Genomic DNA, 27,985 nt, shown 5'->3' on the forward strand with positions numbered 1-27,985 from the left:
TTCAATGCCCCGTAGCTTCTGATGGTTTCTCTTCCCTGGTCGGGTTTGCCGCTTCCACATCATCCTGGTTGCCCAACTTGATAGCCGAGCCTTCTATTCTAATCCACTCAATCCCGAAGGCTAGGAAAAAAGCCACACCAGCTGAGGCAACAGCGACGAACTTTTCAGCGACATGTTAGCGAACCTGGAAACGAGAAGTCGGGTGTTAGAGATAGGGGCCTCACGTGTGTCTGGGCAATGGCAGAGTTGTACGACTCCATAATGGGGTCGAAAAGCGAGGGAAAGTATTTGTCCACAATGGCTCGTACGTTTGCGATACCGCTCCGGTAAAGTAGTTGTATCTGGTCGTGACTCAGCGCAGCTCGCGAGGCGAGCTGGCTCTCCAGACGCGCGTGGAAGATGGCACCGGCAATGACCTGCGTGACGGTAGCCCCAAGGAACTGGGCAAAGATGTTGAGAGAGACGCCGATGGGCAGGAGGTCGGCGCGGTCCTTGAGCGCTAGTTGGACCATTAGAGATGGCATCTGCATGGAGAAGCCTACGCCCAGGCCCTGAATGACCTGGAATCCGATCCATTGGCTCGATGGGGTATTGGAGACGGTGAACTGGGTGTATAGAGCAGCTGCGGTGCACATCAAGACGGGCCCGACAAAGAACCAAGGGTTGTAAAAACGGATTTTGAGGGCTGTGGTGACGCGTCAGCGGCCATCATGTGAGCGAGGGGATTGGGAATGTACGAACCGATTCCACCTGCGCAAATCGTTCCTACGATTTGTGATATGACGGACGGCAGCACCCTTATGCCGCTCTCAAAGGGACTAGCGCCCTGGACTGCCTGGAACCACTCCGGGAGGTAGTAAGACGAGACGGATAGAGCACCTAGATGGCAGAAGGAGAAGATGACACTGAGCAGAACGGTGCGTCTTGTGACCAGCACACCAGGGATCATGGCCGAGTCTCCCAAGCGCGATTCCCAGATGCCGAAGAGACACAGCATGACGATTGATCCAACCAAAAGGCCAATAATCGTTGCCGACTTCCAAGAATATGAATTCCCACCCCACTGTAGGGCGAGGATCAACATGAATATACCGGGGACGAAAATGAACGACCCAGCGAGATCCAGACTCAAGATTTTCTTCATGGTGGTCGTTGGCTTGCCTTCTCGTTGCGACAACTTGAAGAAGAAGAACATGGCGAGCAGGGTGACGGCGCCACCGGGTAGATTGATCCAGAAACACCAGCGCCAGGTGACCTTCTCGGTGAAGGCGCCGCCGATGATGGGGGCGAGAATCAGACCCAGGGCAAAGCAGCTGCTGCACAGGCCGATGTATAACGGCCTACGCTGGCGTGATGATATGGTCAAGACGACGGTGAGCCCTCCGCTGGTGACCGCAGCTGCGCCGATGCCCGAGACGGCACGGCCGACGATGAAGACTTCGCTCGTAGATGCCCAGCCGCAAATGGCACTACCGACGAGGAAGACGAAGAAAAAGCCTTGATAGACCCAGCGGAGCGAGAACACACTGGCCATTTTGCCCGCCAAGGGGGTGAGCGAGCAGACCGCCAAGGTGTAGGCTGCCGGATACCATGATATGTGTGATGTGTTCTGAAATTCGGATGTGATGGAAGGAATGGCCTGGCAAGAGCAAAGTCAGATATTTGGCCGACTGGGAAGGAAGAGAGACAGAAAAAGCGAGAGCGATTGTGTGTATTGCCGGGGCGACGAACCGTTCCGATGACATAGACATCGAGAGCCATGACAAAGGCGCCGAAGCAGACGCCAATAAGAACCATGTATAGCTTGAAGCCGTGCAGCTCCGAGGAGGCGACGCCGAACTGCTTGATGTTGTCTGCGTTGTTCGTCGCGGACGCTGGCGCCGATTCTACCACGGCTTCGCTCGCCTCACCGTTTCTGTTTCGGCCATCTAATGGCGATGATACTGATGCTATTGCAGTCATCTTTGTCTTCAGCCTTCAGCTATATTTGTGTATGGAGCGCTCAGATAATAACGGGATATGACAAAAAGAAAAGAGCAGAGAGCGAGAAGCAAAAGAGAGGAGCGACAATATCTGCAACGATTCTAACGTCAAGAAACTTTTTTTGATTGAGACACAAGGAATATTGAATGAGGTTGGAAGGGAGAACCGATCGAAATTCGCCGGTTCAGCAGCATATTTGCCAACACTTGTCTGCCTGGCCTTTCAGGATCCAAGCGGCACAGCACTCCGGCGTTCAGCCCTTCATGAAGTCCCCTCAGCAATTGGCTGTTTGCCCAGTTTTCGTCCTCTGCTGATTCTTCCATTGGTGCGGCAAATTACAAGAGGTACTCTGGGTTACGACCCAACATGAATAGCCAAGACCAAGGCCTGACCCGCAGAACCACTACCTGCGGATATGGCGTATTCGATTCCGATAAAAACAAGGGAGAGAAAGGAATGACTCTTAAGATTTAAGAAAATTCTAAATCAATCATGTGAAGATAAGTAAGATTATGAACGGTCGTAATAGGGCTACAAGTACTGATATCAAAGAATAACCGCTTATTTCGTTTAATGACGAGAAGCCCGACTTATGCAAAAGGTAATAGCTACGTGGAGTGTCTTAAACATAGAGGTGAGAATCAGGCCTCTTGACGATCTTTGAACCACTACCGTTGAAGATTTCTTGACGGAGGTATGGAAAGACTAGACAAAGGGCGTTTGGGGAAACTGGTGCTCTGCTAGCTAGGTGATATTGCATCGATAACGCCGGAGTCAAACCGTGTATACCATCCAAAATTATTCTTCTCTAGGCTTTGATCTAGCGTGATTGCAGAATGCGACTGATATCAAACTGGAAGACAGCCCTGAGAAAGATTCCGGCCCCGCTCAGGTACGCTGCAGATCCCCGTGCCTGTTGGCAAGCCATATGTACTTCCCCTCTGTCCGTTCGTAATTACTCTATTGGGTGCACTGCACATCGTCGCAGCACGTGATTCGACCGACGTTGAGATCGTTGCACTGAATAGAACCACAGAAGTTCTTCTTAGCACCGCCTGAGCCGCAGGTCTTGTCGCACTTGATCTGTTGGCAAGACGCGCTAACACCGGCGGTATAAATGACGGCGGCGACGAAAGCAATAGTGATATTGGAGAACTGCATGTTGATGATGTGTTTCCGTAGGGCTGGTTGTATCTTGAGAGTTTCTTGGAGACCTTGCACTGCGGTCAGTCCGAGGATCTAGCTATTTTCACGACTCGGAGATCTACTGACAAGAGGGCGGTAGTGCTGATAGTTCTGGGGAATGATGATGAGTTGATGTGTACAAATGATATGGATTGTGGAATCCGGAGTGCTGAGCTGTGGATATCGTCTGTTTTATACTTGATTGACCGTTGAGAACAAGGAGATCCGGAGGGATTCTGAAGTTTGATACTAGTCACTCCCTCGAATGCATCGAGTGTCTAGCTGTTTGGAATGGCATACCCTGTCAACTATCTCAGTAGTATCACTCTTTGAAGAATTATCCAATTATGAAACTAACTCGGAAGCCATGCTTAGACATCGCAAACCCCTAGCAAATGCATTGCAACAGGATAGCGTATAAACTAAGCGAGCCCTTCCACCCCAGCCGCACATACCGGCGACTTACAGCTGTCAGACGAACATGAGACGATTGTATCGAGTCATGCCATAGCTTTAAACTCTTCTCTGAAACGCGAGCAGAACAAGGGAACATGTCGATTCAGCTGCCTAGCCGTGTTTTAAAAGTCCGCTGCTAGCTCGCGGTGTACGCAATCCCATTCCGCCTTCGCGTGTCAAGAACGTGACAAGAATAGAACCATGACCGGACTGTTGGTTCCCTGGAGACATGAATGAGCCTCTAAGGCCGGCATGGTAGGCCTGGAGGTTGCTGGCCTGGAGGAAGGGACGCGACTCAGAACGAGCAATCTGACTTTTGCTGGATCACTCGATGACTAAGATCATTGGGTCACTCTGGTGAATTGAGCAAGCAATGAGCCAGATGAGTCGACTTCACCAACAGGCTGGGGAGATGAACTGTTTATCTAGAACATTCTCAAAACTCGGTTGGTAGCATTCGCTGAGGACAGGTCGAAAATCTTTAATGTAATCTAAGTATTCACACAGAGACGTAGAGTTTTCAGTCCATCATCACGCATTGCCCAGAGTATTGACACCTTGAGTGTACGATCCCGTGAATAAAAACACCCTTTCTGGGCTTGCTCATGCTTCTGCTTAAGTACGAGTTAGGCCGCATAAAGTAAGACAGTCACCGTAACGATTGTGCTAGGGCTGCCAGACACCAAACATCTCTGGCGACAAATATCAGTTTGAATTTTATAAGCATCCAATCCTTAGTGTTGTTGGGATCTCTTTGTAATACAACAAGAAGGAGGCATCTTAGACCACGCTGCGTAGGTCAGTGTAGTTAGCTGGTGTTTCGCTGAGGTTGAGGACTCAGATCCTCAATTCGACAAAGTCCTAGACAGCATTAACGATATTAACCTCACATAGAATACAACCTACGGAGAACGTTTGGAGACACAACATTTTTATCCCCGATTATCAAACTATTTTGGATCACCCTATAGCAATTATGTGCCTCTTCCATGCCCCAACTCCAAAATGAGACCCTGGGCTGTTTCCGAAGAAGCTACGAGAAACAATACTTCCGCTCATGCACCTCGCTTTGAACGGGAAGTATTGATCACGGGTGCCTTTTGAATCTGTCAGCAGATCAACCTGCTTCAATGGCCCAGGGTGCATCGCCTCCAGATTAGGCAGGATTTTACTGGCAGGTGTACGAAGTCCGACATCTGTCTGAGCTAGAAATTAACGACATGTTCCGGAAGGTCATCTAGTACCAGTTTTCAGACGCAGAAACCTTGCAAGAGTTGGGAGCAAGGTAGTATGATGCGTTGCATCACACGAAACGATATGGCGAAAGCGTTCCCAATGGAACCAATTGGGTATTCATTCTCCCCGTATGTGCAACAAGTTGCTTGCCAATCTCCAAGACACCAAAAGCTGCTTTTTCAACAGCTTGCGTCCGAACCAAACGAGGCTTGAGATAGCTTATCTTTAATTCGAGGGATAATCGTCGGAAATAGGCAGATGTTCTAGGAGATGGTCAGATTCATAGAAGACAGTGACATCCGGCCGGCAGCAGACGATGTGAAGTTCTCATTAAAAGATTTCAAACTGGCCATCGGAAGGCTTCAAAAGATGGAACACTTCTCTAAAGTCATCATAGAAGTTTAGTCCTGGCAAATATTGTATGGATTGCAATTATGAGGTCTGAATAGACCACAGCTTGTCCTTTTACACATCCTCTCATCATTGAGAGGGTCAAAGCTGCCAGAAAGATAATGACTGGTTTCTCCGTCTAGCATAAGTGGCGAGGAAATCACCTTCAAAGTGGAAGAGGAGAATTCGATTTCTCCCCAGAGTATTGTTCTGGCCGTCAGAATTGAGTTTGTATCAGTAAGTTGAGTCATTGTCACTAAGCATCCGGTCGCTCACCAGGCCAGAACGCGTGCTACAAAATTGGTTGCTGTCCTCCTCCGACCTAGACGCGGCGTCCAATGCCATCAAGCAAACATAGGACGAGGCGAACCAGTCGTCCGATGCCTTTGGCTTATCATGTCAGTTGCCCATTTGAATAGCGTGAGAGGAAGCTGATGCATTCAAGCTCAACGCCATATGTAAGCCGGCCTGCAAGAAATGCTCGAGCGTTTCAACTCTCCAGGCCGCCGGTGGAACCCGACACTTCATCAGATGACCGATCGGATCGACCGTAAGCCCACTTTCCTAAGCACCCGGACTCTGCTAACGTGCAGGGCTGCCCTGCAACTACAAGCATGTTGCACTGATGTAGCAGTTCAAGAGAGCTCCGGACGTTTGCCAAAGACGCTCAAGGACCTTTACCAAGAGATATCCACAAACATTGAAGAATACGAAGCCTAGTCGGATCGGCGAACTACCCAAAATGCCCAGAGCTGGCTACTTTGCGGGAGGGAACAACCGTATCAGTAGTTTTCCTTGCAGCAGTAACCGATGCCCTCACGGCATGGGCTCAGTTGTACGTTCAGTTCGGTCTCTTGAAGCTGTTCTTCAGAAGACAAGATCACACGTCACGTAATGTCTGATCCTCCGTTATGCTATCGCACCTTGAGGCTGCATACTTGTGCATTCAGACAGACGAGGAAGGTAAAAGAAGAATTCGAGATGTCCACAAACATCCTCTTACATGGATAACCTCAGAGCGAGGCATCTCTGCAGACTGAGACTTTTCTTGGAAACCTTTGACAGTTTCTTAACAGTATCATGAAATGTGTTACCCCTGGTTTTGGTTGAGGAAACCCAGCCATCCTTGTTATGTTTCTCGTAATGCAACTAACCCCTCTCTCCTTTACCTACTGGGTACTAATCTCTTCAACAGATCCGACATTAACTTTAGTCACAGCAGGTTTCTTCTCATCCTTCTCGTTGACACTTGCCACCGACGAGACATCCGTGTCAGCTTTACAACCTGCATCCAACCCATCAACACTCCCGCTCGCACTCTCGTTGCTGGACGACGTCTCTGTGGACTCCTTGGCCAGCTCATCCGTCGTTACGCCCGAGAATGCCGGGGCAGGACGACCACCGACACGCTCCAGCAGCTCCGCCGGCAGCTTATCGACCACGAGACGAACAAGGTCCGCAATAGACGCACCGCCCGGGATCGTCATGACCGGCACGTCTACGCCCAGCTCCTTGAGGAACCACGAGCGCATCTTGACGGCGACCAGGCTGTCGACGCCCATCTCTACGAACAGCGTCGCGTCGTAGATGCTGTCGGCGTCGGGCAGGAACTTGAGCGCCTGTGAGTTGGCCTTGAAGGTGGCCAGGAGGAAGCTCTTGACCTGGCCCATGGTCTTCGCCGCCTCGAGTAGCTGTCGCACGGGCACGGCGTTGCCGTTGCCGCTGCCGCCGCAGCTAGAGAGCTTCTGTCCCATCTCAAGGATCAGCAAGCCGAGACGGGGGTTGCTAGACCAGTAGGCATGTTTGGCATGCTGAGTGGTGATGGGGACGATGCCGTTTCATCAACTCCAGAGTGTTGCTTTAAGTATAAGACAAGTTGCTAGAATACAAACACAAACTCTTCATTCTCCAAATCCGTCAAATTGTCAAACGCTCTCGCACCAACATTCTCCTCAGCCTGCTCCTCCCCGGCGGCAGCCATCTCGTGCCCATTATCCCCAGCTATCTGCGCAGCCTGCTCTTGCTTGGCCTTCTCAGCCTCGGCCGCGGAGAACAAACTGGTATCGATGATGACGGCGCTCTTTCCCATGGCCACACGGCGCTTGCTGTGCGAGCGGTTGAGGAAGGCGAGATAGAGGCTGACGAGGACGACAAGCACGACAATGACACAGTAGAGAACGAGATTGGACGTCAGGCCGCGGGTGTATCTGGGTGCTTCAGCAGGCTTGTAGAGCAACGGCCCAACGACGTTGCCAACTGATTGGCCAATGAAGAGGACGGCAGATGTGCACTTTCGCTTGGTGTCGCCGGCTGTGTTTGCGGCTGACCAGGAGTAGATGAGGGGTGCTGAACATGTGTGAGTCAAAGGACATCAAGTTGAGTGAGTGTGGGCTGGAAAGGCTTACTGATTCCCGGGTAGACAGAGATGAGATAGTATCCCACTAGTCGAGCCGCTTGCTGACCGCTGGTGGGAAGGACCATTAACATGACGCAGCCAGCAATGGGCGGGACGCAAAGCCCGGCAATTACTGGGCCCTTCTTATGGATCTTGGTAGCTATCCACGAGCCTCCGACTGTGGCGACGAGCTGGACGAAGCCAAAGGGAATGTTGAAGAGGATGGTCTGGAAGGAGTCAAAGCCAAAGGACTTGATGATAAGAGGTCCGAATGTGGAGATTCCACCAGACGGGATCCTGCCATGCATTAGTCCTTGTGATTACCTGTACAAAGGGGTGAAGACACTCACGAGATGGAAAAGACGAGTGAGAACCAGCACCACGTCTTGATATCCAACATGCTCTCCTTGAAATGATCCCATCGCCACTCACGGGACATGACACCCTGTTGGTTCATCCGGAGACGCTCAATGGCAATAAGCTTATCATGATCGTTGAGGAACTTGGCCTCGACGGGAGAATCGGGCATGTAGAGAAACATGATAACGGAAAAGACCACAGTGATGATACCGAAAAAGATGAAAATGATCTATTCGGACTAGTTAGCATTTGAGGTGTATGACTGCATGTGTATCGCTCAAGTTGAGGACCTACCTGGTACTCCTTGAGGGGAGAAGAGATGTGTCCAAGGCCGTAGGTAATGAGACTACCAAACTATGGGGTGTTAGCAAAGCCACAAAGGGGCTCGAGATCAACATTGCGTACCATGTTGGTGAAGCCGTTCATGGCATACCAGTAGCTAATTCTCAGCGTCTGCTCACGTCGCCGCCACCACATTTGCGTAATACCCACAAACGCCGGTGCAACACTGGACTCGAACGCCCCAAGAAAGAGTCTTGCAGCCAAAAGCCCACCAAAGTTATGCGCCGCCGCCATGCAAGAAAGAGTGATGCCCCAAAAGGCAACCATACAGCTGGTGAATTTGCCAACGGGCAACTTGACCAGCAGCCATGCGAGCGGAAATTGCATCACCAGTTGAGCGAGGTACACGACGGACCCGAGCCACGAGTATTGGTCCCCGACGAGCCCGGTATCTTCGATGAGGCCAAAGACGGAGGCGTAGGCGAGGGTGGACTTGTCGATGCCCTGGAGGAAGTAGACGAAGAGCATCAGGGGAAGGATGACGAGGTCGATCTTGCGCAGGACGCGGGCGTTGTCTGCGGGCGTGACCACGACGCGGTCCTCTGGCGAGGCGCCTGATTTGCCCAGTAGCTCTGCGGCGGCATCGCGGCGGTGGGTTGCCGTTTCTTGGTGGGCGGGTGCGTGTTCGACTTGGTCTACCGGGGCCTTGTTCTGGTCCTCGTTTGTCGCCATGTTGACGGGACTTCTCTGGCAAAGTGTCTCTAGCTGCAAAGTGATGGACTGATTCCACTTCAGGGGCGAAGGAAAGTTACGACGAGAACGCAGAACTTCAATGGAAAATGAGAGTAATATGCATGGTATTGAAGAGAGAACCCAGGGATTATAGATATGAGCGGCATTTGTCCTAAACCATGTCGGCTGATACACTGGCTGCGAGTCGGTCGCCGAGAAGGGGGCTCGACAAGGGTGCTAGTAGTTAGTGCGATTTTCTTCAGGCATCGGAACACGGTTCTAATAATAACGGCAGGGGAACTCGGCCAAGGTAGCTAGCAGGCCGTCCTGGAGCCGCTAAAGGCTTGTTTCCGTAGATGACGTTGAGGGTCAATTCCCCCATTGGCCTTTTTCTTTTTCGTATTACACTGAATTTTGATGCGACGGCACCACACTTTGCTCGATCAACTTCCTACTGTGACTGTTAGGATGATGGGCTTGGGTTAACGTCGTATATCACGTCTCTTGACTCGGATACTTCAGCGCGTAGAACTACGTCGTTGGACTAAGTCAAACTACCCACTTTTGGCCCACCCCCCCTTTTGGCCCACCCCAACAACATGGTCTCAAAACATCGACATTAACTATAGTCAATTATTTAACTACCTTCTACTACTATAATAATATAATTATTATTCTTACTAAGTAACTCGACCCTTATGAGTTAATTAGGATTAATTAAACGGTTACTAAAGTCCTCTTAAGCCCTTTATATATCCTAAATACTCGTAAACTTAGTATTTAGGTTTATTAATATACTTTTTTTTTTCTAAGCCTTATATACTTAACCCTTACTTTTAAAAATCGAATTTAGTACTAAGATATAGCTAAGTAGTAAGCCTACTTACTAAATACTTTTTTTATTTTTTTAAATAGTAGTTATTAAGTAGTATTATTTAGACTAAGCTTTATAAATAGTTTTAAGTAATTACTAAGCTCGCTAGCCTTTTTAAGAGTTAACTAGTTAATAATAGAGGTTACTAATACCTAGTTAAGTAGTTTTCTAATATTACTAATCGTTTACCTAGTTTCTATACCCCTTTTAAATAATATAACTTATATAAATAGGACTATTAAATTAAGAAGTAGCTTAGCTATATTAAATAACTATAGTTTAGTTACTTTTTACTTATTTTATATATTTAATAACGTTAAACTAGCTAAACGAGTAAATTAATGATAGTTTAAAAAATACCGCTTTTTAATAATAATAGAATTATTTATTATATCCTCCTTATTAAGCTCCTTTTTATAATAGGATTTAATAAAATTAAAAATAGCTATATCTAACGGCTAGAAAATATAAGAGGTATATAGTAATAAGAATAATAAGTAAACGTTATTTTTATAGTACTCTTATATAAATTCTATTATTATATAACTCCTATAGCTATTTAGTATTAATAATCGAAGCTAGTTTAGCTTACTAAGCCCCCTAATAGGGGGGGTCTTAGTCTATAATAAGAACACTTTTTTTAATTAATAAAGGGTAGTCTCGTCGGTCGTCTAGCTATTATCTATTATTATAAACTTCTAACTATTATAAAAGTTAAGTTAAAGTAAAAACTACTATTATTATACTATCTTTCTTTTATAAATAATTAGTAGTTTAATAGATTTATTATTAATAAAAATATACTTAATAATCGTTACCTAAGTACGTAAACTAGGCTCTTTTTTCTATACTACTATAGCCTCTACTATACTTAAAACTAGCTTATTAGCTCCCTTACCCTCTATTATACTAATCTTATTTATATTATACTTATTAACCTATTTAATAATACTAATCTCTAGTATATTAAGTAATTTAAACTATAATTTAATTATATTAGTAGTAGTTCTATTAATACGTTATAAATCTATTAAATAACTTCTCTAAACCCTTATTAATAAATTCTTTTTAAAAAAAGCGTTAATTTATCTCTTTTTAAGTAGTTTACTATTCCTTTAAGATATTAGAACTTATTTAGTAAATTCCCTAACTTATTAATAAGTTAGTACGATATTTAGAGTATACTAAATTCGAACTTACTAAGCTAATTAGTTTTTTTATTATAAAAGAAGCCTCTAGAGGTCTATAAATATTATTACCCTTATTTAGTAGCCTTTTTTATAATTTTAAAGTATTAACCTAAGAACCCCGAATATAATCGAGGCTCTCTTAAAGGAGAGACCGTTTTTAATAGTATTAAGAGCTTATTAGACCTTATTTTCGGTATATAATACTATTAGCTATAGATTAATAAGTATATAAAAAAGAAATACATTTAGACGATTTTTATAATTATTATATTAAATTAAAAATCGTAGGTAGGGTTTTTAATCGGTGGCTGGGAAGGAAATTGGGGTGGGCCAAAAGGGGGGGTGGGCCAAAAGTGGGTGGTTTGACTTACAGCACAGCGCTACAAATACTAGACCTCCACGCCTTCTGCGCATCTCTCAAGACGGGGGCGGTCAACGAGTGCCATATCACAGACACGAGATAGAGACTTTGCGAGGGCGAGTAGCGGGGAGAAACCCGAGGATTAAAGCATCACGAGTGGCTGAAAGGCTTGGTTGTCTCGTCTCCGGGTGGAGGTCATTAGCTGAACTCCACACATGGAGACGAAATCATACTCCGCGCGGGGGAAGTTGGGGATTTGTTGGGGGGGAACATTGGGGGGGACGGGAATATTGGTGCAACAAACTGCCCCAGATTGTGCCCCAGAGTCTCCAGATTACGAGATCAATCGCGTGAACAATGCGGAGGATGAGAGGGGGGGAAAACGCGGAGTTACTGAATGGCAGAGAGGAGCTGAGAACATCTGGAGGAGACTAGGACAATCAGACGAGAACTGGGACCGACTACGCGGCAACAAATTCGGAAGTTGGCCGACATCGCCGTCCATTGGCCGCAAGAAGTCCGTCTCTCAACTCTCTTCCGGCTTGTTGCCGTCCCCCGCAGCGGCTCGGCGGTTGTATTTCCTCTTTTGGGGCGGCATCAATGTCGGCTTCTAACTGCTTTTGGGTCGGCTCATAACACGAGACACCGCAATGATAATCCACCACGAGTCAGCATACTACAACTTCATTGGTCTCGTGCCTTGAGATGACAACGATGATCCAGCTGTTCCCCGTCGATATCCTTGGTCCCGTCTGGGGGATGTGGATTTCGGGGTGGCTTCGGGGGAACGCTGTTCTCGACTCTCCAATGACATGCTTGGGCTAAACGTAACTCGGGACACCATTTGCACGAGGTCAGTGGGTATGATGTTGTAGTCTTTGACTCGGATGCCGAGTCCGAGTCCTTTTCACGATGCAATTCGCATTATCAGGCGCAGACAAAGCTGTCAAATATCTTCCTTTTAGCCAAAAGTGAGAAATACTGCGACATCGGAAAGCCTCAAACTTTAAGAATACGTTCGTCTGCTCTCCCACAGCTTAGGGTCCCTCCTCTCATTTTCTACACAAGCAACATCACAGCTCCGCCCTCATTTCCCCTCATTGTACTAAGAAGGACATCTGGAACCCAACCCAGGCCAACACCTCAACTCGAAGAAGGTTGGGAGTTTCACGCTGGCAATAAGAAATTCAAGATGCTTCTCCAAAACGAAAAGATTCCCACCGGCTATGCGCCTCAAGAGGTCAAGGGTGCTGCTGCTGCATCGTCCATACAACTCAAGTCCTCAGAAGGCCATCCCGAGGACTTCACCTTCACATTCGAGATCGTGAGGTCAAACGTCTTCCGCACAACCATCACGTCTGAGACGCGCCCTGTCCCCCCTTTCCCCAGCGCACACAAGCCAAGCGCGGACCTGGTCCCGAAAGACATCCAGATCAAGACATCAGAAAAGTCACAATCGTTCACAACCTCCGACGTTAAGGCTGTCGTTGAATGGTCAAACACCCCTATCATCTCCCTCTACGTCGACCAAGATGACTCCGGCAAGCCCATCCACGCCGATCTCCCCTTCCGTTCATACGCCGCGGACGGGCCCGGTATCGCCCATTACTCCTCTTACAAGAAGCATACTCTCCATGTCGGACTCGGAGAGAAGGCGGCGCCCATGGACCTCGCCGGCCGCGGCTTCATCATCTCCGCAAGTGACACATTCGGATACGACGCCTACCGCACGGATCCGCTGTACAAGCACATCCCGCTCCTCATCAACGTCACGCCCGAGGGCGCTGTCGGCATCTTCTCCACAGCTCACTCTCGTTCGACCTGGTCCATCGGATCCGAGCTCGATGGCATGTGGGGTGCGTACAAGGTGCATCGCCAATCTCATGGCGGTCTTGAGGAGTACATCATTGTCGGCAAGACCGTCGCCGAAGTCGTACACTCGTACGCTGAGCTCGTTGGATTCCCCCTGCGTGTACCGCGTTACATGATGGGTTATATTGGCGGTGGCATGAAGTACAGTGCCATGGACACCCCGCGTGCCCACGACGCCATCATGGGATGGATCAAGAACTGCGAGAAGCACGACATCCCATTCTCTGCATTCCAGATGAGCTCTGGATACACTGTAGCTGAGCAGGAGCCCAAGACGCGCAACGTCTTTACCTGGAACTACCACCGTTTCCCTGATCCGCGGGCCTTTACCCGCGAGGCGCACTCCCACGGTCTCCGCCTGCTGGCTAATGTAAAGCCGTATGTGCTTGCCACGCACCCGGCGTACAAAAAGTTGTCCGAAGACGGCGCCTTCTTCAAGGACCCCGCTACCGGAAAGACTGCGGTGACGAGACTTTGGAGTGCTGGTGGAGGTGAGAGCGGAGAGGGAAGTCACCTGGATTTCACCAGTAACGCTGGCTACCAGTGGTGGTATGATGGTGTCGTTGGACTGAAGAAGGTCGGTATTGACGTCATGTGGAACGATAATAATGAGTACACTGTGCCCGACGACGAGTGGCAGTGCGCTCTTGAGAAGACGGACATAATTCCGATTCCCGAGGGCCTCAGCCGGAAGGATGTTGGTATTTGGGGTCGCGCTATTCACACCGAGCTTATGGGCAAGGCTTCTCATGATGCCACGATCGAGGGTAAGCCCGAGGAGCGACCTTTCGTTCTCACGCGTAGTGCCACAGCCGGAACCATGAAGTACTGCGGTGCTTCGTGGAGTGGCGACAACGTGACCGCCTGGGAGTCCATGAAAGGCGGAAACTCTTTGGCTCTGAACGCCAGCTTCTCCCTCCTTCACGTAAGCGTTATCGAATCCTGTTCATTTCAAACCCTGACTAACAGCTCCGCAGTGCTACGGCCATGATATCGGTGGCTTCGAAGGCCCCCAGCCTACCCCAGAGCATCTCGTTCGCTGGATTCAGCTCGGCGTCCATTCCCCGCGCTTCGCCATCAACTGCTTCAAGACCAGCGAGGCAGACAACCTCATCGGCGGTGTCATCGAGCCTTGGATGTACCCCACCGCGACACCCATCATCTGCGCCACCATTAAGCGCCGCTACGAGCTCGTCCCCTACACATACTCTCAGAACCTCCGCGCCCACCACACCGCCATCCCGCCACAGCGCTGGACCGGCTGGGGTTATGAGGCTGACCCGGAGGTCTGGACCAAGGCGATCAAGGACGGCGATACGCAATTCTGGTTCGGCGATGCCTTCATCATTGGTGGTGTTTACGAGCCTGGTGTCGATACCGCGAGGGTGTATCTCCCGAAGAAGGGCGACGGTAGCGACTTTGGCTTCCTCAACACAAATGCGCCATATGAGCACTTTGAGGCGGGCAAGTGGCACACTGTGCTCTCGCCTTGGTATAACTCCATTCCCGTCATCGCAAGGATTGGCTCGGCCGTCCCTGTTGGCAAGCCGCTCGATACCTCCTCGGTCAAGGAGACGGATCCAGAGTTCCCGAACCAAGCCAAGGATGACTGGCGCGGCGTGGAGATCTTCCCTCCGCCTTCGCTGCGTGGAGCCGCTGCTCAGGGGTCTGAGACGGAGCTGGGCGGTGATGATGTGAAGGGCGTGGTTTTCGAGAGTAGCTGGTACGAGGATGATGGTATCAGCCGCGAGGTGCCTGCCGAATTCAAGTTCACGATCCGATATGAGATTGTCGATGAGCGGATCTCGGTCGAGGTTAAGACTGTTGTTACAGAAGGCTCAAAGGAGAAGTGGAGTCCTCTGTGGCTCGAAAAGGGCGTTGATGTGCTGCTGCCCGTGGGAGAAGAGAGGACTGTGGTTGTGAACGGAGCCGAGGCTCAAGAAAAGTCCCTAGATGCTAGGGGCAGGAGAGTATGGAACGTGCCTGTTACATTGTAAACGCTATCCAGTTTCTTCGTTCCAACGGGATACGATATTGCAATATGAATTATGACGGCCCTTCAATTGATGCTGGTGTCCGGGATAAATCACTCGTAAAATCAATGCATCGCCGAACCCGACAATTGGCGTCTCAATTCAGTTCACATGTTTGGAAGGAATAATCCCACGGGAAGGACAGAATATATTCATGAGCATCGTAGTTTTATTGGGGGATATGTAATGTGGTATCGATGTTCTATGAGCCGAAGCACCCGTTCTAGCTCAGACTCACCCTTCCCAAGTAACTATTGAGTACTTTTGTTGAGTACTTAGCCAGCTTCATGCTTGGTTAATCCAAGTTCATCTCTCAACGATGAGCGTCTGCAGGATTGCAGCACCAGAAGACCCCTTCCGATGTAATCACTCCCGATTCATACCTGTGTCGATGTCAATCCATCCAATGACTCGATGACAGCAGATCTGCGTAGTTGGGACACCGGCCCAGTGTATAGTAGGAACACGAGCCTAAGCTATGAAAGGGACACGAGCCCAGCGCCGGTAGCTGTCGTAGTTGATGTGTCCATTGCATGTTGCAATGTGTGACGAGCTAGATGTACAGCGCCTCCAAGGACTTCAGACCAGAGAAGACGGCGCGCCATTTGCCGCTACGCTTCTTGCTCTTAGCCTTGCAAGCAACATCGATAGTGCGACGAGGGTCTTCGTAACCACTGTACTCAACAACAGCGTGCTGGATATTCTTGCACCAGGCTGATAGCTCAGATGAGACGCTCATTCTGTACAAAGGAGCTTTCATGTGGAGGACGTCAATGGTTGAGTTGAAGGAGACAACATCAGTAAAGCGAGAGGTCTGGCGGTTGTGAACCTCGATGTCGAAGCCCAAGCCCTGGTCGGTGTCCTCCAAGCGAGGCATGCGGACCTTCTGGCGGATAGAGTGTGCGATCTCACGAGACAGGTAGTTGGTTTGATTGTCGATGGCGTTGTAGTTGCTGATCGACTCCTCTTTGCCCTTGAGATGAAGCTTTGAGATTTCGCGTTCCTCTCTGTCCAGTCTGTTGCCGTTACCCTTGATTGGGCGGCGGTAGTCGTGGATGACTGCGTCGAAGTGACGAGGCTCGAGGTAGAACTCCTTCCAGATCATGACTTGGATCTCGCAAGGGAACCTGGCGAAGTAGTGGAAGCTGTCTGTTGGAGCTTGAGCTTCGACCTTGGCTTGGCCTGCGGCTTCGACTTGAGTGTCGGCCTTGTCCTTGGCTGCTGTCTTGAGATTGGTCATCTCGCTGACAGTGGAAGACTTCTGTGTAGGCTTGTTGCAGCGATGAGCACACATTGTGAATGTTGTTTGTAGATGAAGAGGAATTGGGTGAGTAGAATATGTGGGTTGTTTAATGTGGAATGCTCAAGAGACGAAGTCTGAAGAATGGTATATGTAGGATGGATGGATGAATGGTTGATCTGCTGGGAATTAGAGAAGGGGAAGGCATCTTTTTATGCCCTCTGACCGGGCGTCTGGCGGAAAGTTCGTAAATCTTGGACCCAACCTTGTCTATTAGCTTTCGGCCTTCCATGGTTCGGAACTGCGCGTGAGTCCATTGATGGCCGCCAGGCTACCTAGGCCAACCAAGATCGTGGGCAAACCACCCACGATTTTTGCCCAAGTCTCTTCCATCAAATTGAGATCAAAGGGGTAGTAGTGAGATGCACATTTCAGATACTTATGCAAAATACTTATGCTATCGTTTAGATCACGAGAGCAGTCCGATAGAACGCCTCATAATCTTTCAACCTAGAATAATTCCAATTAAAGCTTATGATGCTCTCTATTGAAACTTCCTTTCCCAGTTAGTCAAATGATCGTTCGAAGTACATAAGTAGATGCTCTGGATTGTCCCGAAAACTTGGTAGGTTCAAGTGAACTTCTTCTAACCGACTTTCCGGTAAATCCTCCAACTGAATGTAACCTACGACGGAGTTACCTAGAGATTGGAAAAGTTAGCTCCCTAACTTGGGTACATCGACACCTTTTGCATTCCACTGAACCACATCGGCCTCGAATCTAGGTTGACAACCGAAAGGGTATAGCTTGGGTTCACCTTTATCCCTTGTCCATACTAGTGTCACATGACGCATCCATATTTCTTTGGCTTTTGCCCTAGACACTGCGTATGTTCCACTTTTCTTCGTGATCAGAACCTAGCCAACGGAGATTGAGACGACTATAGTGCTCGCATGTATTCAGAAACCTCTTTGGTTCCATAATCCGATCCATGTCCAAGTCTGCATACAGCATACTCTCTTCATCTCCCGGGAGGTCCTTGGAGAGTTTCCTTCCATCAGGTTTGTAAACTGCACAGCATCCACCGCCCGGTTTGTTGCATAGCTGTCCAGAAAGTGTCTGCATCTTGTCAATCGTTTCTTGTGTGAGAACATCCGTACAGCGCAGCACGAAACATGAACCTTCAACCACGTGAGTTCGAGACATGCTTTGTTGTCCTAGTCTCGTGTCAGCATCTCCCTCACAGCAGATGTGACGCAAGTATCAATCAGTAGCGATTGGAGCTTTGATTGCTTTCCCGAACCCGCAGGCAATTGATTGTTAGCTTACAAATCGGGCGTATGCCTTTCAATTGCCGAGAGTCCGTGGAAGCGGGTGGAGAGTGCCCCTCATGCGGGTTTTTTTTTCCTCTTTGATACATCATTATCCCAAAACAGCATGTTTGAGCCGCTACAGTTTTTTTTCGCTCGATACTATAGATATGCCATTAGTCAATTGGCTAAACGTGGACTGCTCATTCTTAGTTCAATGTGTTGGAAAAGTCGGTTCGAGTTAGAATATCCATGAAACATTCTCCTCGGGCAAACCTATGTCCATCCTGCGGCTTATGAGTGAAAAGAGAGAATGATTATTACAAGCTTGCTACTTAGGGGACTAGGTCATAACGATTCACGGGGAAGAGATACCCTTCTTCGCCATAGTCTGTTTGAAGGCTTCCAGAGCAACCTCTGGTTGATAAGCAGGCACTTCATGACCCGCCTCATGAACCCTCAGCCAACTCAAGTTCTTGATGTTCTTGTACTCGCCCATCTTCTTGCCGTTCATTGTGAAATCCTTCATCTCTGCCTTTTCGAACTCCTCACCCCCGATCTTCTTCGCTGCGTTGTAATTGCCAATATAGTTGCAGATGAAGTCTATGGGCGATAGTTAGCAATGTTACAAACATCTCAGAAGAACATGCCGAGACTTACCAGCGTCACCAGACCAAATCAGAACTTGGACATCCTTCTTTGTGATATCTTGAAGCTTAGTGAGGAAAGATCGCTGACCTGGTAGCAGCTGAGTCAGCTTCAAATATGGTTAATTCGCGTTAAGTACACTTACCATCGCCGGTCGAGGTGAACTTATCGTATGGTGCTTGAGGGCACTCTTGGTACTCAGATTTGGCACCGATCGCCTTCATAACCTCAGGCTTCTTGATGTATGCCTGATAAGTTCCAGGAGGGAATTTGTCGTCCGCGGCTCTAACATCGTACACGTTAAAAGTCTTAGCCGCTTCGATGGGTGCTTCAACGGCGGCATAGCACGCATTCTCAGCGGCCACGCAAGCTTCGTTCTGTCCCTCAAGGCCAGTGCACTTTTCCATCGCAGGCTTGCAATCCTTCTCATAGGCCTTAGTGAGCTCATCAAACTTGGGCTGGTCGATGATCTTGTTGTACGTGTTGTTCACCGCATACTCCAGGTAATCCTTGTATTGGACGACTGTCACGCGTTGTCAGCATCCATCATCTCAACTTACGTCAACGCCGTGAAAAATTCGCATACCTGGGTCGATCCATCCGTTTCCGATACCGAGAGCGACAATCTTGATCTTCTCCCCTTTGACAGTGCCCTTGTCGATAGCGTCATTCTGAGTCTGAAAGTGATCGATGAACTCCGGGCCGTAGTGGCCGCCGTAAGACTCGGTGAACAGACCGAACTCGCGGCCCTTGTAATCGGGAAATTTGCTGTAGAAAGATTGCATCAACGCCCAGACTTTTGGCGCGGCCTTGACGGTGCTGTCTGTATCACTCGTGCCGTAGCTGAAACCGGCTCCGATTGGCTGATCCACATAGAGCTTTGATGAGCATGCCGCCGTCAGCATGGAACATGGGGTAATAGCATTGAAAGACAATGTGAGTGTGCGGAGACAGCACGGTAAGAGGACGAGCGCGGTTGTATTAAGCTTGTGGGGCCGTGTCAATCACACACCGGGACGGACGGGGACTCACCATATTGGCAACATTGTTCCATGAGTTGGGGTTCAGAATGGGATCTGCGCCGGGGGCCTTGTTGAAGGTGCATGGCCCGTTTTCTTGGAAAAGGCCGAGCATGGAGCTGCAGCCCGGACCACCGTTTAGCCACAGAGCGACGGGGGCCGTATTCGCATCTTTGCGAGCTTCGAAGAACCAGAAGAACATGTTTTGATCGGTACCTGAGGTATTTCGTCAGCATCTCTGGCGTCATCGCAAGGATGGTGAGAATTGAGGTGAGGAAGAAGACTCACCGACGTCGAAGTAGCCAGAGTATTGCTTGACGCCCTTGGTCGTCTCGCAGATTCCCGAGTCCTGGACGTATCTTGTTCTGGAGCTCGTCGCCGCATGCTCATAAACCGTGAAGTTCGTTCCCAAGTCAGACATAAGGCTGTAGGTCCTGTCGACGGAGTAGCTCTTGGGCGTCGCCAGCGCAACACTAAGGCTAGCCAGGCCTAGAGTGGCCACAGAGCAAGGAAGCGCAACTCTCATTTCGGCACCGCTGCTTCGACAAATTGGTAGAGACGGCAAAAAGATGTAGGTGAAATGATACCAGATCGCTGCGGAAGTGAGCAAAGATCTGGTGATGCAGGAGGTGGCAGGTGGACGGTATTTGAGCTCAGCACGATGTGTGGCAGCACGGGTTGTGGAGGGTGTAGCGCGGGGACGCCAAGTAGGACAGTCTTAGCCGATCTACGCAAGTAGAGTTCGTCGTACGGGCACCTCCAGGCTATAGCAGCCGCAGCTTTTGATACCCACCTCAATTACTAGATAGGCAAAAAACCACGCGTTCTCGGAGTCGGAGGTATTATTAAACAGCCAGAGTTGCTTCAATACCACGTAAAAAGAAACAAAGTCTGTAGGCTACTGCAGCGCGCCGATCGCGTCTGTCGGCAAACCTGGTGTAAAGTTCTCGGGAGCCGGCAGCTCGAGTGGATCCCACCGAGCGGGATAGACCGCAGTCCGAAGGGGCATCGCCAGCTGGGTACACCTACAGTAGCAGCTGCGTTCATTTTCTCCCTGTTTGATGGTGAGTTGTGCAGTAACATGCGGCCGCCCGTGGTGTAGCCTCGGCCAGACTGTCTCTCAACTCGTCGGGTGTTTCGTCCGAGCGCGCCATCTGATCAAAGGGAAACAAAGTCAACATTAGACACTGTTTCGCTGGCGAACGGAACAGTTCGCTTCCCAAGATTGAGCCTCATTTCCAGAAGAGAGAGCGCTAAATTGTTCGGCAAGCTTACAAAACAGATAACGAATACCCACTAGAGTCTAGAAATTTTTGAGTCGAAAGAAAAGAGCGTTCAGAAGTAAATTGGAGATGTGAGATGAGGTTCCGCAGAAGAGTCTCGCAGAAAGTTAAGCCCCTGGCGGCGATCACCAATCATGAGAGCCAACGCTAAATTACGGTTATCTGCACATGCCGCCTTGCGGCATGTTCTCTGAGATCTGTATTTTAATTGGAAGACGTCACGTTTTAATGCGAGGAAGATCCCTACGAGTTCCAAAAGTCAGCCATCACAGCCGTCTCCTTTCTGACGTTTAGGAGTCCTTGGGACGTTCTGAAATATGCTGGGTGAAAACTTGATCAACAGCGTACGATGCCTAGTTGAACCTTCGTGGGGCACCGGTGGTAGACTTTCGGAACCCTCGAATCCGTCCAGTTAAAATCACGATGAGCTAGTGAAGTAAGGCTGGCTGGCACCCACGCACCGAAAGCCACGCGATCTCAACAAGGTCACGAGTATCGTAGAACAAAACCAGGGGTTTATTACAGTCAGATATTATCATTACTATCCTTCTCGTATACCATATACTAACCCTGTTTCATGTACTCGTGTCATGCGATTGTCGTAAAAATATTTACAGAATGTGCAGATCTAGGTCTCAGACCTTAGATGGCTTTTCTTGGACAACCGGCTGTAAGTCAGACTTTGCGATGCTGTTCCTCTCACTATCGCTGTCGCGAGGCACCACACCGTTGTTCTCCAACTCGGTGATCCTAGCAGTCTGTTCGCCTCGCCAATCTGCTCCCGAGTCAGTTTTCCGATCTTGGTGTCGCGTTCTGTATGTGGTGATGAACTTACGTCTTGACTTCCAAGCTGGGACGCCAGCAGCAAACATCTCATCAATCTCCTCAAGAGATTTCCTAGACATCTCGGGCATGCAGAACCAACCCCAGACCAGGCCACAGGCTGAAATCGACCCGTAGATCAGGCCGACCCGGGAACCAAGGTTCGCCGGTTCCTGCAGCAGGTAAGGCAACGTGAAAGTTGAGATAAAGTTGCAAAGGTTAGCAGTCAGCCAGAAAAGCATGACCGACTTGTCTCGAAGTGTGATGTGGGGAATTTCGGTCTTAGTAAGCTGCAAACTGTATAGGATGTTAACCAAGTTTCTTATGGTCGCTATGCACGTTGATGAGGGTCAACTTACGGGCCTCCGAAAGACACGAAGTGGAAAATGGGAAACATCATCGTCAAAGCAACGATGCCTTTGTTAATATCGACTGTCGGGTGCGCAATCGTACCCAGCCCACCCATGACCATGAGAACTGCTGTTTGCATGAAGCCCATGTACAAGAAAAGCGGGCGGCGACCGGCCTTGTCGATGATGAACATGAAAGTGATTGCGGTCGCAAGCAAGAGGCCTCGCTTGACCATGGTTGCCATGAAAGGGTCGATGACCTTCAAGCTCTTCAAGAAGATTGTGCCGTACAAGTTGGAGAATGATGCACCTGAAAGTTGAGCCAGTGCAGCAGCGATGAGGCCGTTGACAGTACGACGCTAGACTACGCATTAGCGGATAAATTGTACCGTGGAACAAGTTACTCACCAAGTTCGTGCCCTTAACCAAGTCTTTCCACTTTCCAGTGGTCTCGCTCGTGTTGAGGGCTTCTTGGAGAAGCTTGGCTTCCTTCTCGGCGTCGTAGTTCGGCATCGCTCCGTAAAGATAGTCCAGGTTCTCAACCGCCTTGGCGTAGTTCCCCTTCCGAAGAAGCCACCGCGGGGATTCGGGAATCAAAACCCAGAAGAACAAGGAAAAGGCCGGAAAGATGAAACCAATGCCCACGGGAATCTTCCAGCAGTTGTCGTCCTTGATCTTGCTCGTAACATCGGTGATAATCGACGCAATGAATGCTGCAAAAACTCCGTTTACACCGTAGATAGCTGTAAGTGAGCCTCTAACCGCTGCTGGTGCGATCTCGGCTTGAAACATTGGAATGAGGAATGCCTCCATGCCGACGTGGAAGTTGACAATCATTCGGCCAGCGAGTAGCTGATTGTAATTCTTTGCAGTGTAGACGATGATGGTTCCGGCCATACAGACAATGTTGGTGAGAATGAATACCAGCCTCCGGCCCCATCGCTCGCCGATCTGAGCTCCACATATTACACCGACAGCGTATACGAGGAGAGGAAATGAGTTCATATAAGCCAGCTTGTTTGATGTGAACCCGAAAGCCTTCTTGGCTGGAATGTAGTCGCCGAACCGTTGTTCAAACGCTTAGAGCCCGTTGTCAGCTAGTCCTTCCTGGTTCTCATACCGTAATAAGATACTCACGCGTCATAGCCTGAATGGTGTTGAGTGTTGATCCCTCATATCCGAATGTGAATACACTCATGCCAAATACCAAGGTGACCATCAACAGATTAGATGTGATGTGACGTGTCACCTTGTAATTGTGACGGCGGAGGAAGTCGAGCATGATGGGCAATTTGTTGTGCGTATCCAAAAGACGGAATATTCAAGACCTGCTCAATTACTTTAGTCTCTTGTCTTGGCAATTGCCTTTCGCCCTCGTGCGAACTAAACAATAAAACCTCCCGAAAGTGGGCAGGGAGGCTTTCTCTTTTATGAAGTGAAGATCTATCTCCGAGTAGGAGGCGAGTGGGAAAGTCTGGTGGGTGGTGGTCTTACACCTCTAGGACTCACGGACAACCAGGAAAACCCAACCCAAACCCTCAGACCCCAGCTTTGGACCTTGGAGTTGGCGGTGCGAGCTTAAACGACTCTCGTCGGATGCCGTCGGGGCATCACGGCACCACCAGGACGCTCTGTCCGCCAAGTGTACTACACATCGTTTCAATTCAGGCCGGCTCCTTGCTCCTGAGGCAAACAACATCCCAAATTCCATTCTATATGACGGTCAGAAGACACCATACCTCCCCTTGCCATTGTCGAATCAGACCTGTATGCGCTGATCATGGCAACCAAGTGCCAGACGTCTTCTACGACGTTTCGGTAAACTGGAGACCTGGCCTGTCTCCCTACCCTCTCTCGACCCTCGCGCCTTGCGACCCCTCTCGTCAATGCTTCTTGGACAAAGGGGTACAGGTCTTGCCTTGATCCTTTCCGGGAGGCCCGCATGATTCAACTGATCATTTGCATGCAGATGCGATTTGACGGGACCGGCCCGTATGTATCGCCACTAGTATCTACGGCTAGAAGATACGCGGGGTACATTAGCACCATCTGAATTTTTGTTGTTTTTGAGTTAACGCCGAGAAACGCATCTCCAGCAGAACCCAGCCAAACTTACCCAATCCCACACTCTATTGATGAGGCTTTTCCCAGCTGTAGCCAGTGCAGGTCTGGCAATGAGCCAAGCTGGTATTTACTCCAAAGTCTACGCTGCACGCCAAATCATAATTCGCGAGAACGACTTGGCTTCTGTCGTCCAGACTTCTGGGCCACTGCGGCGATTACTACGCAACCTGAATGCGTATTTGATAGCTCCAATGCTCGCGGCTCCAGACCCGGATCTCTGGCTGTCTGGTAGGAATCGCCTCTGAGCATAGGGACTTGATAAATTTTAAAGCCGGTCTACCCACGGAAAAGCTCATTTCCTTCTCTTCCAGTGGCTAAAGTTTGATGCAATTATGGGACGAAGTCAGCCTCATCAGGAAACCACACCGATGCGCAGCGTCACAGAACGCCGACTCTCTGGTCTCAGGCCCCCTTCTCGGCCGACACAATGAAAATAAGTCTGGCCATACACCATTTTCACCACCCACCATTAGTAGCAAATAATATTATCACCACTTGGCATGCCGTTGAGGCTTATATCCACACCAAGAGATTCATCCTTCGAGATCGATGTAACTTGACACTGAACCCGTGTGATAGGCATTCCCATGTCTAGCACGTCAAAACAACGACAGTGCATGATTGGAAGGGTCGCAATAAGATGTGCCGATCCGTAGTCGTACCGGAAGATCTCGCTAGTATCCAATGCGAAGTTGCACGCGGGATGTTGAAGATACCCGCGCGCATACAACACAACATACCGACGAGATACAGCCTCACCATCGCCCAGCGGTGGGCCTTGACATTATCCAAGGCATTCATCTCGGTAATTTCTCCAACTTTTGTTTCTGTCTGGGGATCTCGCCTTCGGTAAAGGAAGCCTTGACCTTGTCTTGCTTGTCTTCCAAGACGACGGATAGGTGGCGCTTTGGCCCGCCGCGAAACGCCTCCGCGTTTCGGCGTCAAAGAGGGGACTACCCAGACTCGGGGAGCTCGAGGCTCCGCCTGCCCGAGTCTCGTCAGCCAATGGGTTTCATTCCTCGATCGCAAGTTGCTACAAATTGGAAGAGCTCAGGGAGACCGTCATGAAATTACCGGTACGCTTGTCGATAGGAGAATCTGTCATTATCCACCAAGGCCAAGGCTCCGTAAGGCTTGTTGTAGACACCCTCGTCATCTCGCTTCCGCTTTATGATATCCCCTTGACCCTTTCCCTTTACTCAATGAGTGTTTTTCTGATGGACTCAACTTTTCATCTCGTTGTGGCTAGACTGCAGTGAACCGTTGGAGATTGAGGATCAACTGCCTCCAACTACATATCCTGAGACGCTACAGAATGTTTCCTACGAGCGGGAGGCTCTGAGGTCGTACGACGAAACCTGCAGAGAAATTGGGTGACAGCCACTCGAAGGGTTCAGGTTGTTGTAGACAATAATACCGATGAAGTTCAAAACGCCGCACGTCAGATGAATATTGAAATCTGAGCTACTCAGAGGCCAGAGGTGGCCTTTTGTCGTGGGACCTGAAATCGTGATCAGACGTCCCAGGATACTGCGGGCACTAGGAAACACTAGGCGCATCCCCCCGGTTCCGCGGCACACGAGACCAGGCTAGAATAGCACAAGAGCACGAGGGCGTCAGGGATACTAGAGGTAGCATTGCAGATGTCAACGATCAAGGTCCAAGACCCCGCGCAGAAAGCCCGTGTATTCCTACCTTTCGGGGTGTTCTGCTCCAGAAATGGCACGGACACTGCCTTGAGAGATGGCCTTCAGCAGGGTCTTCGCGTGTGTACACAGCATTCGAGCCAAGCTTTGGATTTTTGACACTAACACAAACTAAGGTATCTTGGCGGTTGCATCTACAAGGCCCTGTTAGTGGCCTTCGTTAGGGTTCTCTATGTGATTCTATGTCTGTATGAGAGAGTCTCACATAGGCTGGGGTTCTCAGTCCACACTCGGAGGTCGGAACTCTTGCGTTACGAATACAGCAGTATTGACGCAAGTGAGTACGAAAGTATGGAATGGGCTTACGACGTTGTTTACGAAGCTGTCGGCAAGTTCAATTGCTTTCCAACAGTGTCTCTCTGGGCACATTGTCGCGTATGGCGTTGGTGGATCGATCAAGGTAGACCATACATCCCCCGATGTCTACAACGTCTGATGCCAAGCCACCAGGAAACATGTTGAATCAGAACCCCACTGCCAAGACCTTTGCAGCTTTCAATGTGGAGGTCAAAGAGCTGTCATTTGGTGACATCCAAAGCTTCATCAAAGCAAGCTAACAACTTTCCCACATCCCGCTCTTGGCTAAAAATGGGGCTTCAAGTGATTGCTCCATAATCAAAACTACGGGAACACCGGATCAGGATTTTGTTGCCCACAACAGCTCTTGTGGATCTGGTCTTGTGGAGGCGACTGTCTCCCGCGCGTTTGATGACGAGGGGTAGGACGGAGAAACAACCTAATGAGGATATTTCAACAAGCTGTAGCCTAGGAATTTGATCATGGGAAAGAGCACCTATCCCCCGTACATTATTGTCAGCCTCACGATTTGTATCGATGCCGGGCCGAAGGAGCGCATGTTCAAGGCCGAGGATGAATCTTCACCACGTTGAACATCACTTCTTGCCCCCTACCAGAAAGACTACATCGCCGTATTGGCCGATCGCAGCTGGAAAACACAAAGAGCTTCCTCTGCCACCTTATCTCTTCTCTTAACTGCCAAGGACCTTGCTTACATCTAACGCCTGATTCCAAACAGAATATGACTATGCCAAGGTCGTCCATGATGCCAACGGCGATCAGTACCAGGCTAGGTTCGGGCTGCTTAAACATCAATGAGATGATAGAAGCGGAAGTCATCGGATTCTTTCTTTTTACTTGCTAATTCACTACGTGTGCCACTACTTTGCAAATAATGATGTTACATTTGGTGTTGGACGCCGTGGTGCTCTCTAGTACCGTCTTTCAGATGACCGCTTTGCCAATGACTCGCCTGCTCAATGCGACGTTGCGAAAATGAGACCATCTCTTGGCATGAATGAAATACTGTATGAGATGAGGATCAAAAGCTTTCGGGAGATTTTCTAAACGGTCAAGGAGAGGAGAACAGGGCCGCCACACCGCGGACGGGAGTCTCACCACAAACGTAAATTTTGTAGTGTGTGCCTGGTCTCATCTGATGTGTGATACACCAACTGACTTGTGCGACGGACCTGACCCCGACCTTCAATTTGACGTCACTTGTTCAATGGAAAGCGGCAAAGAATAATCCGCAGGTGGACTTGACTGTCCTCCGTTAGCCTCTCTTCGGAGGTCGGTGCCCTGAGCAAGGCCGAGCGTCTAGAAGGGAAGGCTGAACTCGCCCAGTGCTTGGTCGTGATCCAACAGCAGTTCCGATTCGCCACAGCTCTTTGTTTGTGGTTTCAGCCCACCGGAACGACGGTCATACTTCCGGTCCATTTTCGATGTGTACGGTCCCGTCAGATTATTGCCACGTTGTCCGATGCTCAAGGCCTCTTCATGGTGAGCATCGCGACTTTAGCCTCATGAATTCGGATATTCCGGCTGATATTGTTACAACGGATATCACGGCTGCAGAATACATGATATTGTTGGCAATTGACGCCAATAGCGAAACCGAGAGTGCTCGGTGCGTTTTTTCCATAGAGTTGAGCTTCGTTCAATCGTTAAAGAGCTTTCGAGAGTTGTCAACTTAGTCCGAGTAACCAAAGTTAGCAAAACCGGAAGACGGATAAAACGGCTAGCCGGTCTGTCCATCATCAATCCTAAATTCCATAGTGTTCTTCAACATGAACTTACAACTTCGGCAATAACTAAAAACTTGTGTCTGACCGCA

General features: G+C 49.4%; 10 protein-coding genes across 10 annotated transcripts; 3 read left to right on the forward strand and 7 right to left on the reverse strand.

Annotated features, from left to right (window-relative positions):
- Position 1: 1 nt before the first annotated feature.
- CLUP02_12711 (uncharacterized protein) lies at positions 2–1,962 on the reverse strand (the record flags this gene model as incomplete). The annotated part of the gene is made up of 4 exons (XM_049291674.1): positions 2–160; positions 225–685; positions 742–1,639; positions 1,732–1,962. The coding sequence occupies 4 exons, from the start codon at positions 1,960–1,962 to the stop codon at positions 2–4; spliced, it is 1,749 nt and encodes a 582-aa protein (XP_049148820.1).
- Positions 1,963–2,943: 981 nt separating this feature from the next.
- On the reverse strand, positions 2,944–3,144 carry CLUP02_12712 (uncharacterized protein; the record flags this gene model as incomplete). The annotated part of the gene is made up of 1 exon (XM_049291675.1): positions 2,944–3,144. One exon carries the CDS (start codon positions 3,142–3,144, stop codon positions 2,944–2,946), a length of 201 nt encoding a protein of 66 aa, XP_049148821.1.
- A 3,275-nt stretch (positions 3,145–6,419) lies between these two features.
- On the reverse strand, positions 6,420–9,200 carry CLUP02_12713 (major facilitator superfamily transporter; the record flags this gene model as incomplete). Its single annotated transcript, XM_049291676.1, has 7 exons — positions 6,420–7,061; positions 7,196–7,596; positions 7,656–7,942; positions 7,996–8,234; positions 8,300–8,359; positions 8,411–9,034; positions 9,198–9,200. The coding sequence occupies 7 exons, from the start codon at positions 9,198–9,200 to the stop codon at positions 6,420–6,422; spliced, it is 2,256 nt and encodes a 751-aa protein (XP_049148822.1).
- A 3,436-nt stretch (positions 9,201–12,636) lies between these two features.
- CLUP02_12714 (glycosyl hydrolase family 31) lies at positions 12,637–15,313 on the forward strand (the record flags this gene model as incomplete). Its single annotated transcript, XM_049291677.1, has 2 exons — positions 12,637–14,241; positions 14,294–15,313. 2 exons carry the CDS (start codon positions 12,637–12,639, stop codon positions 15,311–15,313), a joined length of 2,625 nt encoding a protein of 874 aa, XP_049148823.1.
- Positions 15,314–15,902: 589 nt separating this feature from the next.
- On the reverse strand, positions 15,903–16,643 carry CLUP02_12715 (uncharacterized protein; the record flags this gene model as incomplete). Its single annotated transcript, XM_049291678.1, has 1 exon — positions 15,903–16,643. One exon carries the CDS (start codon positions 16,641–16,643, stop codon positions 15,903–15,905), a length of 741 nt encoding a protein of 246 aa, XP_049148824.1.
- Positions 16,644–17,465: 822 nt separating this feature from the next.
- On the reverse strand, positions 17,466–17,795 carry CLUP02_12716 (uncharacterized protein; the record flags this gene model as incomplete). Its single annotated transcript, XM_049291679.1, has 1 exon — positions 17,466–17,795. The coding sequence occupies one exon, from the start codon at positions 17,793–17,795 to the stop codon at positions 17,466–17,468; it is 330 nt and encodes a 109-aa protein (XP_049148825.1).
- A 462-nt stretch (positions 17,796–18,257) lies between these two features.
- Positions 18,258–20,092, reverse strand: CLUP02_12717 (serine carboxypeptidase; the record flags this gene model as incomplete). The annotated part of the gene is made up of 6 exons (XM_049291680.1): positions 18,258–18,502; positions 18,560–18,637; positions 18,693–19,070; positions 19,134–19,533; positions 19,580–19,782; positions 19,855–20,092. The coding sequence occupies 6 exons, from the start codon at positions 20,090–20,092 to the stop codon at positions 18,258–18,260; spliced, it is 1,542 nt and encodes a 513-aa protein (XP_049148826.1).
- Positions 20,093–21,484: 1,392 nt separating this feature from the next.
- CLUP02_12718 (uncharacterized protein) lies at positions 21,485–23,303 on the reverse strand (the record flags this gene model as incomplete). Its single annotated transcript, XM_049291681.1, has 5 exons — positions 21,485–21,624; positions 21,685–21,968; positions 22,031–22,380; positions 22,430–23,100; positions 23,159–23,303. 5 exons carry the CDS (start codon positions 23,301–23,303, stop codon positions 21,485–21,487), a joined length of 1,590 nt encoding a protein of 529 aa, XP_049148827.1.
- A 148-nt stretch (positions 23,304–23,451) lies between these two features.
- CLUP02_12719 (uncharacterized protein) lies at positions 23,452–26,408 on the forward strand (the record flags this gene model as incomplete). Its single annotated transcript, XM_049291682.1, has 15 exons — positions 23,452–23,456; positions 23,541–23,743; positions 23,814–23,926; positions 23,991–24,029; positions 24,118–24,373; positions 24,522–24,617; positions 24,725–24,758; positions 24,893–24,974; positions 25,045–25,353; positions 25,415–25,491; positions 25,536–25,585; positions 25,699–25,903; positions 25,968–25,997; positions 26,061–26,202; positions 26,256–26,408. 15 exons carry the CDS (start codon positions 23,452–23,454, stop codon positions 26,406–26,408), a joined length of 1,794 nt encoding a protein of 597 aa, XP_049148828.1.
- Positions 26,409–26,630: 222 nt separating this feature from the next.
- CLUP02_12720 (uncharacterized protein) lies at positions 26,631–27,735 on the forward strand (the record flags this gene model as incomplete). Its single annotated transcript, XM_049291683.1, has 6 exons — positions 26,631–26,736; positions 26,888–26,942; positions 26,976–27,021; positions 27,085–27,176; positions 27,429–27,651; positions 27,727–27,735. The coding sequence occupies 6 exons, from the start codon at positions 26,631–26,633 to the stop codon at positions 27,733–27,735; spliced, it is 531 nt and encodes a 176-aa protein (XP_049148829.1).
- Positions 27,736–27,985: the final 250 nt, after the last annotated feature.

This window comes from Colletotrichum lupini, chromosome 6 (assembly GCF_023278565.1).
Source record: "Colletotrichum lupini chromosome 6, complete sequence".
In the NCBI taxonomy this organism is placed as follows: Eukaryota; Fungi; Ascomycota; class Sordariomycetes; order Glomerellales; family Glomerellaceae; genus Colletotrichum; species Colletotrichum lupini.